This window comes from Phaenicophaeus curvirostris, chromosome 9 (genome assembly GCF_032191515.1).
Source record: "Phaenicophaeus curvirostris isolate KB17595 chromosome 9, BPBGC_Pcur_1.0, whole genome shotgun sequence".
Classification (NCBI taxonomy): domain Eukaryota; kingdom Metazoa; phylum Chordata; class Aves; order Cuculiformes; family Cuculidae; genus Phaenicophaeus; species Phaenicophaeus curvirostris.
The window spans coordinates 18,254,495-18,274,498 of NC_091400.1; the positions used below are offsets into that span (position 1 = coordinate 18,254,495).

The 20,004-nt window shown below is 41.9% G+C and overlaps 1 protein-coding gene across 7 annotated transcripts in view; it reads left to right on the plus strand.

Annotated features, from left to right (window-relative positions):
- MARCHF8 (membrane associated ring-CH-type finger 8) overlaps positions 1-20,004 on the plus strand; it is an 85,120-nt gene that overhangs the window by 4,921 nt on the left and 60,195 nt on the right. For 4 of the 7 annotated variants that reach the window (XM_069864280.1, XM_069864281.1, XM_069864286.1 and 1 more), the window contains exon 2: positions 16,531-16,709. In XM_069864280.1, the coding sequence (XP_069720381.1) occupies positions 16,614-16,709 (96 nt within the window). In that variant the 5' untranslated portion in view covers positions 16,531-16,613. Of the gene's footprint in view, positions 1-16,530; positions 16,710-20,004 lie in introns of those variants that run through there. The other 3 variants (XM_069864279.1, XM_069864284.1, XM_069864283.1) reach the window with 1 other exon arrangement.

Consider the following 20,004-nt stretch of genomic DNA (forward strand, 5'->3'; position numbering starts at 1 on the left):
TAAGCAGCACAGCTGAACCTGGTCTTTACCTTCCTAGGACAAGGAAGGTGAGGTCACAGGGATTATTAGTGGGAGCTCCTCCTTTCCCAACTACTGCAAGGCTTACAAAACGGATGCCTTTGCTTTATTTAATTCATAATGGTCTCTTAAGGCGTCTTTTAGTGGAAGAGCCTTCTTCAAAACCAAACAGGCTGTAGCAAGACAAAGAGCCTTCTCTGCCTGTTTGTATTTGCTTTCACTGTCACTGGCTCCTCATGTCATCCAGGACAGAGGATTAATCTCTCTGATCCCTCTATTTCCAGTTGTAAAAGCGCAGAAAGCTATTGAGGGTGATTGACTACTAGGCCAATCCTTGTTACAATCTCTGGTAACTGTGAATGCATCAGTCGGAAGAGGAAAGCTGATAGAAAAATGTAGCATATTTCTATGTGTATATATATAAAATTTTTTTTTTTTGCGTATGTGTGTATATGTTTATAAGAAGATTGATAGGTTGAAATGCAGGGAGTGATGCAGTACAGGGCTCTTCCGTGCTTTCATAACATGGGCCATATAATAGCAAGAAGTTCTTGCGAATGTCTCCTCTTGCCCTAACTGAGTGTGTTTTTGTTCTCTTATAGCCTGTTTCCCATGGCTCCCTTCAGCAAACCACTCTTAAGGGACTTGCATTTAACAGCATGATAGACTCTCCTACAACAGATAGAAAGTGAAAGTTGGCAGTGGCACTTCTGTTCTTAATAAGCCTGGTGAAGTCTGACATAACAGAGCCATGTGAAGAGTGCTAGGTAATTGTTTACCATAGGTGATGATAGAGGAAAATATATATACATGGGAGCACTCTAACTCTTCTGAAGTTAACAGTAGGCTTTGTTTTTTCCTTCCTTTCTGGTAAATGAAGTGAATTTGCCTTGTAGTTCTGCATCCAAAATGTTGTCCACTTAAACATAATTATCTTGCTTTTCAGGGTCATGCTTATCTAGAGCTTGCCAGCTGATCTGAACAGGGAGTGCCAGGACTAGAAAGGACAGTTGTTGCTGGTGTTTTTTCTCCAGCTTCAATCTGTAACTGATCATTTACGTTGAAGCTGCATCAGTAAAGTGTGCGTAGATGTGTGTGTGTGTACATGCATGCGTATAATGTATAAAAATCTGGTAGAATGAAGACTTGCAGAAGAGCTGCTGCTCTTTAACATTACAAGTGATGTCTAGATAGAAAGTTTTCTTGTACCAAACAGCATAAATGTACACTGAACTAAATGCTATCTTGTTGCAAAGAGAAAAAAAAAAAACAAAAAAAACAAACAAAACTGTTCAGCTCTAAAAAGAGGAGGAAGTTCACTTGCAGCTAAAGGTTTGTTGTGAGTGACAGGACATCTGAGTCTTGTTCCTGCTTCTGGACTGTCTTTCCTGGTTTAAGCTACTTCATCTATCCGTACGTTAGTTTCCTGCAGTTCCATTGTCATCTGTATCATGTTTTTTGTAAGCCTGGATTTTTTTAAAATGTATTTTTTAGGATGCTTTCCAAGAGGAAGTGGGCTTACGCAATCACACTGTAAGTGACTTCTGAACCTGTTGGCTCAGTGTCAGGTATTTGCTGGAACTTTAGACGTCACAGGTGGAAGGGAATGTAAATTGCTATGTCAGGACCTAGAGCTGCATCACCCTGCACCAAAGTCTGTGGAGATAGCTCTTTTTTAGGCACAAGATATTTCACATGGGTGAGTAGCCCTTGTGAAGCCTGCAGTGACAGGATACAAATTGTGGGATATCAGTCTTTGCTAATCATTCTGCCTGTGGGATGACCTTTTGCCACTGCAAGGCGTTCTGAGAGCCATGAGGAAAAGGTTAAGCATTGTTACTAAATTAGAGCTGGCACAGTGCAGCAGACTCTTCACAAAATTAATGTTTGATAACATAAGGGGGTGGAGGGAGGAGAGATTCCCTTGTAAAATTACGGGAGTCTTGTCAGGCTGGCTGGATCTTGGGAGTTAACAAGAAAAAGTAACATGTTTGATTAAGAGATAGAAGGGAATTCTAACTTACCTTTTGGCATAACAAAGCAGAAACCAATAAAATTAGATCAAATTTCAGACTTCTAAATGCATCTGCGTTCTTATGCAGTGTGTTAACACTGTAGCCTTGAAATATCTCCTTGCTTTTGGGCATGAAAACTCTGTATATTGCCTTTTAGCAGTTCCTTTGCATGAGAACATTTTGTTTCTGTGATTCTCACAACAGTAGGGTTCACCTATTTTGTACCTTTCATCCTAGGGCCAGACTTGACAGGGGAGGACAAAATAACTTCTGGCTGAGACCGCTAGAGTGAAGTATTTTAAATGTTGCGATAATATTCACCAAGTTGCTTCATCACAGAATTGCAAGGTTTGAAAAGTCTCCATCTTGTTCTGTACAAGCTGCCACATGCTTTGGCAGGTGTGTGAAAAGACTTCTGCTCTGATACACCTGTGGAGCTCTGCCACTCCCAAGGCTTTTTAGAGATGACATTCTTTTTATGTGCCTTCTTGGGAGCGTAAGAAAACTGCACTGTGATGATTTTCACTAAGAAGGTGGGATTCACAACTTTTGCCATTTGGAAAATACAGCAGAGGTTCAGAATCATTTTTCTTTGACCTTTCCTGATCCATTTGATTTCTTCCTTAAATGAAATGTATGGCTTTGTTTCTAGTGAGGCAGTGTGCAAGTGGTAGTTTAGGACCACAGTTTCAAAGCTGTGTTGTGTCCAAAGTAGCCAAGATGGCCCTGTCAGAGCCCTGTGCCTCCTACCAGGGTTGCCTAAGCGCTCCTTGCTTTTTACCCCTGCTTAGTTAAGGCTGCATCTGATATGCATGTAGTGAAGTATGGAAGCATCTCCTCTACATACCTCACTGCGTTTGTCATGTAGAGGGAAGTCTGATATGTGCTTTTGTAGTCTTTTGGTTGCTTGCTTCTTCCCAGGATTAGAATCTCTCATGGTCAGCATTTGGTATTTTGAGGACCGTAAGGCACTCGTATCTGCACCAAGCCTAGGCTTTTATTCACTAGTGATGTTGATATCAGCTTCTCCAACCACAAGGCAAGGATCTGAGCTCAGCTGCTATTTAACATGTTTGATTGAAGATAAGATTTCTCATTGACTTTCCTTCACTTGTGATACCCTGGCAAGAAGCAAGTGTCGCATTGTTTGGGCTGGCTGCCAAGAGCAAGAAAACAGAGTCAGGATCCGTTCCTTATATAGAAAGGGAATTAGATATATCATGCATTTTATTCTTGGCTGTGATCTTCTATTGTATCTGTTAGGCATTTGTTATGGTTGCCTTCTCTGTGAACATGAGATCTACTTGGTAGCTGGGACATGCATTCACTCTGTCTTATCCATCCTTGAATGCCTACTGGGAAATTTTTCAGGTTGCTTGTTCTTGCTGTGCAGTACTACAGGTACTTTGCTTTGTAGACTCACAATGCTCTGTAGGCATCCTGCTGGTTAGTATGCTGATTGGATGCTTGTTGGCTGCCTTTTCCTCTATACCTGCTCTCCGGTTTATTAAAACTTGTATGGGTTTGTCTTAGCCTGTCTTTACTGGCCATGCCTCATGCAGGGATTGAGAGAAGAAGCTGAAAGGATGGTTCTGCTCCAGGCTGGGTGCTCTGCTTGGGGGAAGGTAAGTTTGCCAGTTGCATCTTTGTGCTTTGGTATTATCTCCCTTTGCATGTGACCCCACAAAGCATATACTCATCCTGTGTCACACAGTTTGCGTTGCTGCTTCAGTGGATAAGGGAAGAGAAACTCAGAGGGCTGATGATCCAGACACTGACCGGCCCCCTTTGAGCTGTATCCTGTATGGCTCTTTGTGGTTGATGTAATCTAACTAGTGCATACGAGAGACATCAGAGCCAGGAACAGGGAATTTAATCATTTGATGAAACTGTTGGGTTTCAAGTCTGAAAGCAATTCTTGTCAGCAGGGGATGGGAGTGGAAAGCAGTGCATCCCACTGAGGCCAGTGACATGGACATACTGCAACACAGACCTGCTTTTCTGAGATGTTGTTTAACCACAGTCTCCAGCAACCCCTGTGAGTCAAGGAGAGTTGGCAAGTTTGTGAGCCAAGCCTTTCTTCTGTGTGCCTTTTCTTCTTCCTTTATTGGAATGTGCTAAAAAAAGAGAAGAAAATCACTGGCAGGCTGAGTCATGCTTTAACCTGATGAGCAATAAAGCAGCACAGTGTGCTGTTGCTGGGCCTTCTATGACTCGTATTAAAGATGGTACTCTAAGATGACAGCTGTCAGAGGGATGGGTTGCTTGAGGTTGTAAGTGTCTTCACCACTGGTGTGTGACGGTTGCCGTGTCTTTCCAGACCTCTTCATCTTCCCTTACCATTCTTCCTAGGCTTTAAGTGAAAAACTGAAGACCTTAAGAAGTCTTATCTTGGCTGTATGATAACCTCTTCTTCTTGCCTCTCTTCTCTGCAAAGATAACTGATCAATTATGGCTTTTGAAGCGATACTAACTGTTGCATTGGAAGCTCGTGTGTAAAATATAGTCTTAGGAAATGCATTGACTAATTAACAACTGACTGTGGCTCCGACTCAATCAGTCAATTGCTAAAAATAATCCACCTTCTAATTCCACAGTTGATCTCTAATTATAGAAGTATTCTAATTCATAACCTGCAGCTAGGGCATGATCAGAGACTGAAGTGTTATCTTTGTTTTGCCAGTTGGGAAAGTCTGGGCAGAATCAGTGTTTGGTAAGGGAATTTCAGGGTGAGACCAGGTGCTGTAAGGGTGATGGTACTGACTTTGCACTGGTTTCATGCTGAGTCTTTGCCCCAGCTGAATGCCATAGGGTGCTGGTTTACCGGCAGAGTCTTTTTTTCAGACAGCAAAGATGCCCTCCTTAGGGGGCATCTATTTCGTAGAGAATTATTTTTGTCTTTATAGAAGCACCCCCACTCCCGCCTGAAAACCCGACCGTGAACATGCAAACAAGCCTTTATACACGCGTTATGTTGTTGTTTCCAGCTTGAAGCTGTTAGGTAGCATTTGTGTAGTGTTATAAGAAGGCTGTTGGTTTTGCTGCAGAAGCGGCACAGTACAGCAATAAGGAAGAAGGAGCCTTTTTGGCTGAAATATTTAGCATTTTGTAAGATTGTGGTCTGAATACTTTTTAACCTCTTCAGGTTTTGTTGCCAAGTTAGATGTTTATTATCTTCTGCAGTGATGCAGTGCGAGACTGCTGGCCTTACTGAGCTGTGAAACTTCTCTTAACTTTGCAGGGAATGTTGGTGACGTGAGACTGTACCAAATTACTTCTTTGGCAGAGGGTGGTAATGGGAACTTTTGCTATCACCAGGTAATACCATTCACTGCATAGCACATGCGATGTAAAACAAGAAGTGTAACTTCTTCCAGGACAAAGGCTTTATGCTTCATTCAGAGATTGCACAGCTAATATAGGGTGACTTGTCAGGCACAAGGTCACTTGTGCTGCAGAGGGGACCATGTCTCTTCCTAAGCACAGTACTGCTTCCTCTAGCACCGAGAGACTGAAGGGAATGATTTGGTATTCCAAGGAGAAAGCAGCAATGTTTTGGTCACTTTTAGATTCCTGTCACTTCAGAAATAGCAGAATTTATCTCCTTCATCTTTAAATACTCTATGACCATCTTGATGCTGTTGTGCAGCCCATGCGTAGGAGCCTGTGCCAGTCAGGACTGTTTCTCGGGTGAAACATGCCAACAGTTTTAAGTGAGTAGAAAGCTGAAGAGATTTTGTCTTGATTTTCTAACATCTGTTGCATTTAGCATAGGGAATAATTTTCTTTTATCAGTTAGAAGAAGTAAATCTTGTATTTAGCCATTTAAAAATGGTTGGTAAAGAAATATGTCCTTATCTTTCCGTTAGCCTAATTCAGCAGGCATTCAAATTATTTGTCTGTAGTAAATTTTTTAATCTACTCTTTGGATGAGTAAATGTTCCTAAATATTGTTGTAATTTAAACTACTTAGAAAAGGAAGCCACATGGTTAGCAGGAATAGATCCTGCAAAATATGAAGGAGAGCAGCATGTGGGTCAGGTGTATTTATCTCACAAAAGCTGCTAATGTAGTTGGTCCAAAATTCTGATGTGGCCTCAAGAGGTTCAGTGCTCCCTACTTTCCAGCAGTGGAGTTTCCTCCAGTACTGACTAGATTTTAGCTTAAAAAAAAAAGTTTTTCTTATTACTCTCAATTTCAAGAGATACTTGATAGAAAATGCTGTTCCCTACAAGTTTTTTCTTCATGAATGTTTCAGATGTTCATGTGTACCAGAAATGAATGGGCCTTATTTAGCACATTTGGTTCATCTGTCTGTCTTCTGTCTAAACTAATCTAAAGTAAAGAGTGTATATTAGGGGAGAATACAGAAAAGCCAATTCTGAATGTGATTACATTGCGAAATGTGACATGTCAATTGGTATCAATGATGTGGTCATGATCCTGAAGTTTATTTTAAGCCTTTCCCTGTCTCATATGGGACAGCTTCCCATATGAGCTTCTTTTACTTGCCCTGTGGATATGCAACAGCTTCCCAGAATCCATTCCACTGTTATCACCCCAGCTGTGTCACCAGGTACCTTCTAAACCATCTGACAGCATGTTGCTCTCCAATGGCCTGCGTTTCTCCTCACCTTTACTGGACACTTGAAGATCACTTGAAACATCTGCTGGAGGGAAAACTGGAAGTCATTGAAGCAGTAAGGTAACAAAGCACTGCAAGTCAGCCACTTCCCCAGCAGCAAGAAGCAGACCTGCACAATTCTCAGGTTTTGTTGTGAATAGGCTGAATTTCTCTGTACCTGGATACTTCTCTGTCTTACCAGCCTTTTGCAACTGGCTGTGGTTGACTGGCAATGAGCAGCAAGTGGCTGAGGGCAGACTTCAGAAATTCTGCTTTAGTTTTGCTGATGGAAAGCTGTGAAGTATTTTTTTTAATAGGATTGTATACAAATTTTGTGAATGCATAGGAATGGTTTCTTGGAGTTTTGTGCTGTTCTTCTACTTTTCATAAACTCTCTAAGCTAAATATATGTAGAAATGAAGAGATTAGTATCAGACGGGACAGAAAAGGTCAGCGCTTGATTACTGAACAAAGAATGAGGACAATGGGTGGGGAAGAAACCTCTGGACACTGGTTTGTTGTCTAAGAAGGCAGCAACTTAAAGGAATCTACAGTTGTATATTCTCCTCATGATCACATCCAGTGGCTATTTTTGATGTGATGGGAATGAATGGCCCTTTATAGACTGTAGTAAAGGAATGCCTTGTCTGTGGGGTCAGTAATGCCAGTCCCTTCTTGTTGAGTGGCACAGAGCACTGTTGTCAGGGGAGGCCAGGCAGGACCAACATACACGTGCCAGCGTGTGAAATGACACTCTAATGAGGGGAAACTGTTTGTGCTGCTGCTTCTCTGCTGCCAGTGTGTATTGGTGTCAGTGCTGGCATGGGGAGCCGGGATGAGGGAAGCCAGGCTGTTGGCCCTTTGAAATGGATCGCCTGGCCTTTAAACTACTCTGGCGAGGCTTGCAATAAGAAGACCATATGCAGCCTTCTTGACTACACAACACACCCGATGGTAAGGCTGCAGCTGGAAGAGGCTCTCTTGTCCTAGCACTGGAGGCGAATTAATTCTGTTCACAGACCTGGACTTTGTCTTTAGGCTTTATACACCTTTACCTTTAATGATAATGCTGTGACACAGAGGTTATTAAACTCTTCATAGCATAATTTTCATTTTGAAATTGATGAGAAATGCTGTGTTTGTCTGGCTAGGAACTGTCTCAAATCAAGATGTGGCAATTTTTGGTGAGGATGCAGGCGTGAAACTGAAGGAGCGACTCAGATGTGTACTGCTCTTACTGCTTATCTTACTGTAGCACTTCAGTGTGTGCTCTTGGTTGTGCCAGGTCCTGTATAGTGCCATGGTAAGGAACAAAGCTATCTGCGAGGCTGAAACAGCCCTTACGGGGGAAGTAGAAGTACTATTATTGTCCCGTTGGTCGTAAGTGACTAAACTGAAGAATTTAAATTATTTGCCTTCCTGAACCACTGTGCAGTGAGCTCACCTCTGTATTGGGGATATTTGAAATAAAGCTAAAGATGGGGATTTATATCTATGGGACTGTGGACCACGCCTCTCGCTGGCTATTTTGCAGTAGTAGAAGTTCTCGTGCAGTTTGCAGTAATGGTCCTTCCCATATTCCTCTGTGGAAGAGGGATTCTTGTTTAACATTGGCAAATGCATTGAGAAGTTACCAATATGGAAAAAGATGAGAACAGAAAAACATAAAATAGACATGCTGTGCCTGAATACACTTCCTAATAAAAACCTCTCACTCAAATCTGGTATACTTTAATGACTTGTAGTATTTCCGTGTATTTAAAATGTATTCCAAATTTAAAACTTCTAATTTCAGGGGATAGCAAATACTTTCTGGTACCTAGTTTTGCATCAGAAGTTTGGCTTGCTGTAAAATGTGGAGAACTGGTTGAAAACATAACTTACCTATGTCGTGCAAATTATGGAAGAATCAGATACAGGATGCTTGATACCTGTTTCTTTTTATTCTGTGCTTGAACTTTTGAAAACGGTGGGTTTGGGCTCTTCAGTTGCATCATGCAAATCCTAAAGAATATGATTTATAGCTATTCACTGAGAAAAAGTTTAAATGTTTGTAATAATGATCCAGAATTCTAGATTTCGTTCATACTTCCTGACCAAAGATATGTTATAACCTTAGCCTGTAAATAAAGTCTTACTTGGCATTTAATTCATAAATCATTCAAAAGAAATATAGTACATACTTAGTGGAAATTTCTTATTCATCCAGAGAAAAAGGAATGACTTCATACTTTTTCAAAACACAGAATCATTCAGTCTTTTTATATATTCTTTCTACTCTGGCTTAAGATAAACGTTTTGCCTGGTAGCAGTTAAACAACAGTGAAGAATGTTGCTTAGGCGCCTGTTGTTCATAAATAGCTTTTACAACTGTTAGCCTCTGATGTAATGGAAAATAAGTGATGTAGCATTGGATTTTCTTAAAAATGCATCATTGTTATCTTTGTACAATACAGAATGTGAGCAGTGTCCTCATGAAACAGTGAGATTGTTATGTCTCCTCCCTATCTGGCATTGTAAATATTTACACTGTTTGAAAAACACAGGCTTTCATTGTCTTCGATGCAAATTTATGCATTTGTTTTTAATAGTCTTTCTTAATTTTGAACTTAAAAATACAGGGCAATTTTCTGCTGAATTTCAGAACTGATTTAGACTTACATGAACCCCAGAAGATTTTTAGTAGAGAAAGGGAAGTGATAATATATTATCCATAGGTGTTACATTATATCATGTGGACTTGTGTACTAGACTAGAATTTATGCAGATATATGTTGGTGCAGATTTCTCTCACTGGTCAATACATTTTTCGATATGACCCTCTTTCTGTTTGTTTATAACCTTCATTAATATTTTCTTTTAAAAACCATCAACCGTCATATGGAGTGCTTTGCCAAATCATAAGGATTGTGATGGTGTTTTTCTCAATAGATTTGTGTTTATTCTGGAGGCCTGGGGTGTTGCCTTGTCCTGACCTCACCTGCTGTCCTTCTTTAACATGTCATAGTTCTGTGGGTTTTGGCTTTTGCTCATGAATAGTCGAGGTTTTATCCAATGGATGTATTGTGGACTCTTCAGTGCTGATTGAAGGATGATCTACAATTGCATGAGACTGACTGCAGCAGTCTTAGGGGGCTATTCTCAAAGCTGTGTTTACAGTAATCTGACCTGTTTTGTTTTCCTTCCATGTAAGAATTTCAGCTTGTATGAAACCTCACCGCTGGTCTCTCTCACTGTTTCTGTGAGTTAGTAAGGAAAAGCAGCACTGTTATTGCACCACTAGTGTGCACGCTGTGATGGAGTCCAGGTAGGTTACAGCTGTGCAATGGTTTTGGATAAATAACAAAGAAGGAAAAACAGCGTTTCTCAAAAACTGTAGTGATAGGTGTGGTACTGCAGCATGTTGTTACCCAACAATGAGTATTATGAAGAAGTAGGTTATCAATCCATACCTTTAAGAAAAAATTTCATTTGAATTTTGATTAAGACAGCCTAGTTTTTTGCTCTATAGCATGGCTTCAGTGCTCAATGGGAGGGAAGAATGCGTCTTCTGAGGGGGACATTAATTTCTCAGGAAGCTAGTCTCTACTGTTTGTGGGAGTTGATGGGATCATGGCTAAAAGTGATAACAAGGCATGTCCTGTGATATCACATCCTGCTTGCAGCAAAGCTGTAAAGACTCACAGCTTGCAGTGTGATTCATGTGCTAGACCTGCTCTGCTCAGAAGCACCTTGGTGCAGGAAGATGTGTTGAATGCAAAGGGGTGAGGCAAAATGGTGATTATCTAGGCAAAAGAATGAGTGGCATCCCCTTATGCAAATAGATTTGGAAATTCAGTGTAGGAGGTAGTGCAGCTTGCTGGCTGAGAAAGCAGCAGCCCTGGCTTTTGACCTCTCCCAGGTGCCCACAGTCAGGGTAGAGAAAGGAAACTTCTGCTTTACTTCTGTGTCTTTGTGCTTGTTATAGTTAGACCCTGCCCCAGGGATTATTGATGATGTTATTACAGACCATTTGATCAACAAGTATACAAGAGGAGTACTTAAAAAAAAAAAAAGTGGATTACCTAGCAGGCCACTGACATAGTTGAAGTTTTGCCTCTGTAGCAGGAGCTTACAGCCCATGTGTGCCGTGGAGTGCACTTGGCACTTTATCCTTTCCACAAGCCATCAGGAATGATCACTGATACTTCTGATGCAGGTGAGTCACTATTAGTAGCGTAAACAGATAAAAGTAATTTCTTTTTTCTCAAGGGAACTGTAATGACTGTTTTATTTTTTATTGGAACAGAGGGAAGCAACTTTTGTTTTCTTCCAAATGCTACCAATCTTATTCATATTTGCACTTAGCAGCTGGTTTGATTTGAAGGCGACAGCTTTTAAGGAATCTGTTTTTAAGAGGTGCAGATCCTGCTCAGCTTCCACTGAAATCAAGGGAGAGGGTTGCTAAGAGCTCTGGGACCGTTTCTTATTGATATTGTAGTTTAACAGCTTGCTTGTCTACTTGTCTTATGTTTGTAAAAACAATCATATTCTTATTTTGAGAGGAGTCAGAGCTGGCAGATACCTGTAATTCCTAACATGTTGTTTATGGTCTACAGCTGTATATTTCTGTATATTGAGAAGCTTTCAAAGGGAACATGGGGAACATGCATAAGGATCCTTTGTCCGCTTTCTAAGTATTTTTTTCTTATTTCAGCTACATAACGACCAGCTTCATTATTTTTTTAATTATTAGGAGAAAAACTATTTTTAAGTCTTGAAGTTGATTATTTATAGGACACTAGCAGGTGGAGGAAAGGAGGAACTGAGATAATACAGTGAGAAGTTGCAGCTGAACTAGTAAACAATGCAAGATTTATGGGCAGAGGCATAGCTGTAAATAGCAATAATCCAGAATTATATTTGCCTTGTCTGAGTACAAGGGTTCTTTTCAGTTCTAACGGTTCTGCTAGCCCTGAAATATGAAAGGTACTGCAGGGCATGAAGTGTTAGTTTCTCTCCCTTAAGCTCCCTTCATTAGATTTGTTTGTCAAGTTAACAAATGCATGCAGAGTGCATGAGGCTTGATAACATCTTCTAAATAATGCTGTTAACAAAGTACTGATTAAGCTACAGTAAACCAAAATGAAACGCAGATGCAGGATCCTCTTTTTGAAAATGCACATCTGTCATCTCTAGAAAAGGATTATGTAAGCTACATTAAGTAGGGGAGGAATCCGGACAAGCTCAAAATAAAATAAAAGCTTCAAACTGGAGCCAACACTAGCTAATAGGACTGGAAATATTTGCAAATATGGAAAATGTAGTATACAGTAAGTAGGATAAGCTATACCCGGCTGAAATGCCAGTGTAGATGAGTAAAGTTAAGATGCACACAGGAATTTGCTGTGGTCATTGGATGAGGGCTCTCTTTTCTTCAGAACAACAACGACAACACAAAGGGTTTTTATTTTTTTTAATAACAGGTCTTTGAGATTTCACATCAAGATGTATGGTAGAAAACCAGTTCCAGAGCAGTGCTAATAGATTATTTCTGATCTCACTAGGAGAAAGTAAACCAGCTGGTAAAGATGTTACAGTGTCTAGGAGCACTCAGAGGGTTTCCATTCCTGTTTGGGTTTGTCAGGTTTCATGCTTTGTAGAGAGGAAGTTTCACAAGATCAGAGTTCACAGCAGCAATCCACGAAGCCTTGGGGCAGCACTTTCCAGCGTGCCGCTAGTAGATCCCCTGAAGTCCACTGACTACATCCATTCCCCGACAGGATTGTCACAGCATTGAACAGCGCTGCAGTGTCTGGATTATCTGGGCAGTGGCAATCTGTTACTTTATTTTTAACCTGCCCACCCCCCCACCAGATTATCAGACCATTGACCTATGTGATAAAGCTCACTGTCATTTATGGGGCCTAGGGGAGTTGAAGAAAGGCAGGCAGGAACAACTTACAGGTGAAATTCCTTCCAGTTCCCTTCTGTTAGTGACTAGCATCTTGCTTCTATCACAGGTTTTAAGGTTTGTCTTTCATGTATATACACAGATTCTTTTATAATCCAGAGTGCTAATTGTACTTTAAATAGGTAAACAACTGATACTTGCTGCTTTCCCTCTCCTCTCCCATGACAAATGCAATGCATGTGTGCACACCTATGTACATCTTTGGGATGCTTTTCTTTTGATAAGGCCTATGTATATTTGCAGCCAGTGCCGCTACAGCTCTACAGCTTCTCTTGAGGTTCTCCAGCATATCTCATGCAGCAAGGGAATACAGTGAACATTCTGAAGTGTAAATGAACTAATAAAATCTGCAGGTCATGCTGCATGTTTTTACATTCTAGCATATAGCAGATCACAGACCGGAAACCATTATTTGTGCGATATTGCCCCAGTCCAGCTGGGAATCTTTGGCAAAGAGTAGTTTAGTCTTTGTTTTGGAATGCGTAATGGGCAGAGGAGCTGCAGTGAGTGGAGGGTGAGAGGCTACAGAATGGTTTCTTCCACCTCTGTTCTACTAATGGCACAACTCATTGTAACAGTCCAGCAATTCACAGACTGTTAGGTGTAACTATGGGCTAATTTATGTTCATGTTTTGTCAGTGGAGAAACTGGTGCTATGATGGAGTAGATAAAAGTGGGGTTCCAGATGGCTTCCTGGCTATTTTTGCTATAGTGAGATTACCTGATGTCAGTTGTCCCCTCTCATGTACTTCGTGCTGATAGCCCAGGTGAACCTAATTTTTTTACTTCTGCTACTGTCAGAAAACTTGCTGCTCAGGGAAATGCCCCAGCCACCAGGCCCAATGTGCATGCTGCTCCATCCATTTTGCTTCTTAACTACCTTCAGAGACAGTTTGACTTATTTCTTGACTGATGCTGCTGCAGCTTCGTGGTTCTAGCAAGGAGGAGGTTCTGGCATGTAAGAAGGACCCAGCGGATGTGGTTCCAAGCATCTGCTGGCGTTTTAGTTACTGTTACTTAGCTTGCCATGCAGAAAGCAAAACTGGCTTACCTGCATGGATGAAATCTTAGCTCCGTTGAGGACTCTCCTTTGGCCTATAAGGCCAGGATTTTGATCTCTTTTGTCTTTTGAAATGGCATTGGTTTCTGAAGGCTCTCCAGAACCCCATTTTGGAGATACCGGTGTGGCCATAGATAGGGGGAACAGTAGAGCTTCAGGCTGTCCTCTGTCCTAGCATTCCCATGTGTCCAAGCCAGGTCTGCAGCAAACTTCCCTGGACAAGAGCAGTATGTATTTGTTGGTTAGCGGCTGTTGGCAGCATCAGTGAAGAAATCTCCTAAGGACCCAGCTGTGGAAACAGATTTAACTTAATTATTGTTTGCTGAATGCTCAGACACTTAAGAGGTTTTCTTAAGTATTTTCCTCCAGTGAATAATATGTGAACAACCATGAGGGCAGGAGAAGAACAGTATCCCTTCTCCTTCAGGTGGCTGCCCTTCCTATGGGACCTGGCTAGGGCATGTGCCCTCTCTGTCCCTACCCTGACATAACATGATCACTTAATCTTTCCAGTCAAAAAGGAGCTGAAAAGTTCTTCCTCTGAACACACAGCATATACACTGGTGGTCATGGGACCTCCTTTGCACATGTGGTTTATGAACTGAATACTGCGCAAGGGAGGAGGAAGCTGAGCTCTTATCTGCCACCTCCTTGGTGAGTGCGCTCAGCTGTTGAGTGGAGGTGTTGTAGCAATGAGGATCCCTTACTTTGTGAGGGATGGCCTAAACATCTGACTGTAATCCTGAGGAGAAGGGAGTATCTAGGAGGTCTCCCCTGCCTTAGCATTTCTTCCCTGGGGACCTTTTTTGGCAAGCCGCTAGTTTAGCGTGCTTGAAGCTTGGATATTGGATCAGGTAGCATGTGGTGTTAGCTTAGCTGTGGAAGAAGTCCTGTGGAGCTTGTCATAACTTGCTTTGCGTTGAGTAGCATTGCTTTTCTGGCATCCTGTTCTGTTTGCACTTGTAACTGCAGATGGTCCGTTGACTCATGTAACTTTATCCTTTAATTAGCAGTGTGGTATTAGCAAGCTTCAGGTTGATAGGGACAGGCTTTCAGTGTGTGCGTTCTTAGGGACCTTCCAGATTGGGGGTGCTGTAGTGCAGCATCTGGGTTAAATTTAGAGCTTTTTCTAAGCCACCCTTGAACAAAGACAAGCTTTATTAGAGCGTTTGCCCAGTTTCTTTAACAGAGGAGGGTTATTTCACATCATCTTTGAATATTTAATTGGATTATATCTGCTGGTTAAACTTTTTCAAATAACTTTAACACATACTATCCTCAAAGTACCTGCCGAAAAACTGTTTGGACTTGTTTGTCATCATCAGAGGGATTTAACTGTGTTTTCTAATAATTGTCTTTGTTCTCTTTATGGTAAAAACATGTCCTTGTCTGCAAGGGACAGAGAGGGGCACAGAGGGGCCATCTCTTTCCCCTCAGCTCATCTGTTGTTGGCAGTAGCACGGAACATATTACCTGGCATATTTTCACTGGAGCTTAACATTCTCTGGATTTCATAGAATCATATAATAGTTGCAGTTGGAAGGGACCTTAAAGATCATCTGGTTCCACCCCTCTGCCATGGGCAGCGACATGCCACTAGCTCAGGCTGCCCAAGGCACCATCCAACCTGGCCTTGAACACCTCCAGGGATGGGGCATCCACAACTTCCCTTGGCAACATGTTCCACTGTCTCACCACTCTGAAAGTGAAGAAATTCTTCCTTGTATCAAGCCTAAATCTTCCCCTATCAGTTTATATCCATTCTCCCTTGTCCTGTCACCACAAGCCTTTATGAATAGTCCCTCTCCAACTTTCTTGTAGGCCCCTTTCAGGTACTGGAAGGTTGCTGTAAGATCTCGGAGCCTTCTCTTCTCCACGCTGAACAACCCCAATTCTCTCAGCCTGTCCTCATAGGGAGGTGCTACAGCCCTTGGATTATCCTTCTAGCCCTCCGATGGACCCATTCCAACAGCTCCACGTCCTTCTTATGCTGAAGATTCCAGAGCTGGACACAATACTCCAGATGAGGTCTCGCAAGAGAGGAATAGAGGGGCAGAATCACCTTCCTCACCCTGCTAGCCATGCTTCTTTTGGTGTAGCCCAGGATATGGTTGGCCTTCTGGGCTGCAAGTGCATGTTGCTGGTTCATGTCGAGCTTCTCATCCACCAGCACCCCAAGTCCTTCTCGGCAGGGCAGCTCTGCATCACGTCATCCCCTATCGTGTACTGAAAACAGAGATTACCCCGACCCAGGTGAAGCACCTTGCACTTGGCCTTGTTGGACCTTATGAGGTTCTCATGGGCCCACTTCTCCAGCCTGTTCAGGTCCCTCTGGATGACATCCCGTCCTTCGAGTGTGGCAACCACACCACTCAGCTTGGTGTCATCTCCAAACTTGTTGAGGGTGCACTCGATCTCACTGTCAATATCATTGATGAAGTTATTAAACAGCACTGGTGGTTCTGTGGTGGGGTTGGCAGAAACTACCTGCATGAGCTTTGCTCTCTACACCTCCAGGTAGCATGTCTTGTGCTCAGCTTGGAGAGCGACTCTTCCTTCCTCCCTATCAACACAGACTTGTGCGTGATCCTTGCCCTCTGGCTCTGCTGTCAGCCTGCTTTCAGAACTAGTTGATTATTTATTGATTCATTTGCATAAATTGTGCTCTGACCTGTCTCATTCTAGCTCTTTAAAACTCCTGTGTCTTTTCTTACCCAGCCACTGCAACCAACTTTCTCCTGTTCGGAATCCAGAGAGGAAAGAAGAGGTGCACCTTGGTCCAGTTGATGGCTTAACTTTGGTTTAAAAATAATTGCATTTCAAACTATTTTAACATTATGTCATATTTTTGGTTTTTTAGGTGCAAGGCCTGACAATGGCGCCAAATAAGGACTGCCTCCACACCTCCTTCCTGTAAATGATAGGACCAAGCAAGGCGGTGTGATGAACATGCCACTGCATCAAATCTCTGTCATTCCAGCTCAGGATGTTACCTCTTCCAGAGTCTCCAGGAGCAAGACCAAAGAAAAAGAGGAACAGGTACTGTCACATATGCTTGATTTTCACAGGAAGTTATTTAAATATTAAATGATAGGGTTTATCAAATCAGACCTGATTCTAATCTAAAGCCCTGACTCCCTGCATGATTGCTGCTTTTTGTAAAGATGCATGTTACCAAAGTATTTCTTTAGTCTCGTATTTGCCACTTTAAATCAACTTGCTGCAAAATACTAGAAATTGTTGTTGAGTTGTTGTTGAGTAACTTCTGTAAAATACAAGCTACAACCTTCTATTTTGCCTAAGAATTCAAGGCAGGTGGGGAGTTTTGATGATAGCTCTAATATCATTGTCATGGAAGCTGTTATAGGTGTATTTTACCTTCTCTTTCAACAACAAAAATAGGGTTCACACCCTATACTATGTAGCTGTGCTTCCTGTTTTCATTTGCTCCTGGCAGCATCTGATAGCTGTGTTGTGGTTAGTATTCACTGGAATATTACAGGGAAGGAAATATACCCTCATATGTCTGTTTACTGTTCTGTTTTCTGGAGATATGATTTGTATTCTTAACTTGTGAGTATATGTGTTAACAGAGTAATTTTGAGGTCTTGTAGTGCTAATGAGAAGTGGAATGTAGAAATATTTGAAGTATCTAATGATTGTAAGTCTAATTAATAGGCTACTTCACAATTTTTAATAGCATACTGTGTCAAGTCTTCACATGCCAGCCTTATTTTTCCCTGGACTGTGTCTCTGATTAATTGTATCACTTGGGAGAAGAGGCCAGCTCCCTCCTCTCTACAACCTCCTTTCAGGTAGTTATAGAGAGCAATAAGGTCTCCCCTCAGCCTCCTCTTCTCCAGGCTAAACAACCCCAGTTCCCTCAGCCGCTCCTCATAAAACTTGTTCTCTAGCCCCCTCACCAACTTTGTTCTTTTCTCTGGACTTGCTCCAGAACCTCGACATCCTTCTTGTGGTGAGGGGCCCAGAACTGAACACAGGATTCAAGGAGCCGTCTCACCAGTGCCGAGTACAGAGGGAGAAGAACCTCCCTGGACCTGCTGGTCACACCGTTTCTGATACAAGCCAAGATGCCATTAGCCTTCTTGGCCACCTGGGCCACTGCTGGCTCATGTTCAGTCGCTGTCAATCAACACCCCCAGGTCCTTCTCCTCCAGGCAGCTTTCCAGCCAGACTTCTAGTCTGTAGCACTGCATAGGGTTGTTGTGCCCCAAGTGCAGGACCCGGTATTTGGCCTTGTTAAACCTCAAGCCATTGGACTCTGCCCAGCGGTCCAGCCTGTTCAGATCCCTTTGCAGAGCCTGCCTACCCTCCAGCAGATCAACGCTTCCACCCAGCTTAGTGTCGTCTGCAAACTTGCTAAGGGTGCTCTCAATGCCTTCATCCAGGTCATTGATAAAGACATTGAATGGGGCTGAGCCCTGGAGAACACCACTTGTAACTGGTGGACTATGGACGTGTTTATTATACACGTTTGTAGCAGAGATGCAGAGGAGAATTTCTCAAGCTGAACAATTTAGATCTCCTACTATTTCTTCTTTTTCTAGTCAAGATGTAGCTCTTGTGTTTCTGATTAAGATTTGACTGGTTTTAGTAATAGCTTTTCTTGCTACAGACCAAGTTTTCTAGACTGATGATTCTTGACCAATTGTGTAGAAAAGCAAGAAATCTTTTCACTTTTATCATTACAATCCAGTTTCTCAGATGGGGTGATCTGTAGCCCCTGTGCATGCCTCATGGCAGATTTAACCTGTAGATTCAATGTGGAAGTCTGGGGCAGAAGTCCTACTGAAATTGAAGAAGTGGTAAAAGGCAAAGCTCCTACCTACTGTTTCTGTTTTAAGTCCTGAGTGATGTGTATAAATGGCAGAGCCTGGTAGATACTGGTTTAGGTGAGTGTAATTTTCAAGATTTAAAATAGTTGAAAACTGTGGTTAACAGCAGTCTTTCATGAAACTTTGTCAGTTTCCCCAGTAAAAATGGGAAAGGTCATAAAGGTATTATTACTCTTGCATTTAACTCGCTTGAACTGTTAGCTTTAAGGGCTATTAATAACCATCATTAGCTTCTTACTCATCCTTCACTAGGAATAGCTTCATACTTACCTGATTTAAGGGAGAGTCTGTTATTTGTGAGGTGCTACAACGCCCCTGCCCCTGTTTAGTGAGTAGCGTGCTGCCAGTGGTGTTTCAGCTCTCAGGATTTGGATTGGAAATGAGAAACTGATGCTGGCATATGGTTGAGGTGGTGCTCTGGATTTGTTTTGTTACAACATTGACTCTTGGAGTGCTTTTTGACTTGTTTGCTGAAGCAGGCTGATGTGTACCACAAGTTCTTAGTAAACATTATTGCAGTAAGCAAAGCTCCTTGAGCTCTTCTAAAGATGTGTAAGTAACTTCACAAATGTGGCCTCCTGTGCTATGATCTCAGCAGATCTCATAAATGGATCAGAGATGGACATTTTGACTGTGCGGTACTCTTTCTTAATGGTTTGGATCCGGGAAGCAATACTGAGTTGTCATCAAAGATCACATAGCATTTATTGCAGAAGCAAATGGTTATTCTAGTTAAATTTAAACTTGCCCTTTCCATGAGATCAGATGAAACTCGCTTTTGTCCTCTTCTCTAGAGGCACTGTCTTCTTGTCTTCCAAGTCCTGTGCAGCGTTACTGGCTGCTGTATGCTCAGCAGACATGCTATGATCATCTCAAACAGCTCCAGGTGCTTTTCAAAGCTTTCATCTTGGACATACTACGACTACCTAATTGGTCTGGGTGAAATTATGGTGAGAGAAGTACATTGTGCTGCATCTTGCTGTGTTTCATCTGCCTTCTTAATAATCTCTTGCATCCTGTAACAAGGGAGGCACTGTGGCCTATTGATTCAAATAAGCCACATCTTACTAGACAGGAAGGACTTAACTTGAAAAAGAAAAAAAAGAGCTAGATGAATTTGCAAGAATTTTTAGTCATAGTTCAGTAGCGTGATATAAAGGTTATACGTTATTGAATCCACTGTGACACTTTGAGAGCTATTATATTATTTTTAAGGTAGAGAAGCGCTCTGAAGTTTTTCATTCACTTTTTGGACTTTGAGCTATGAGTGTGGGCTCTGACTGGCTGAACTTTATCCAAATACTCAGGTATTTGTAAGACCATGTGTGTGTGTTTGGTTTTGCTTGCCCATTGAACCAAATCATGCATTAAGCAGCCAGGCTGTGAATCTTTTGAGAATTTCACCCCTTATTTTTATACTGTGTTTTGTGTGTTTCTGTGTAGCTATGTAGTATATTAACACTGTGCCTGACATTATT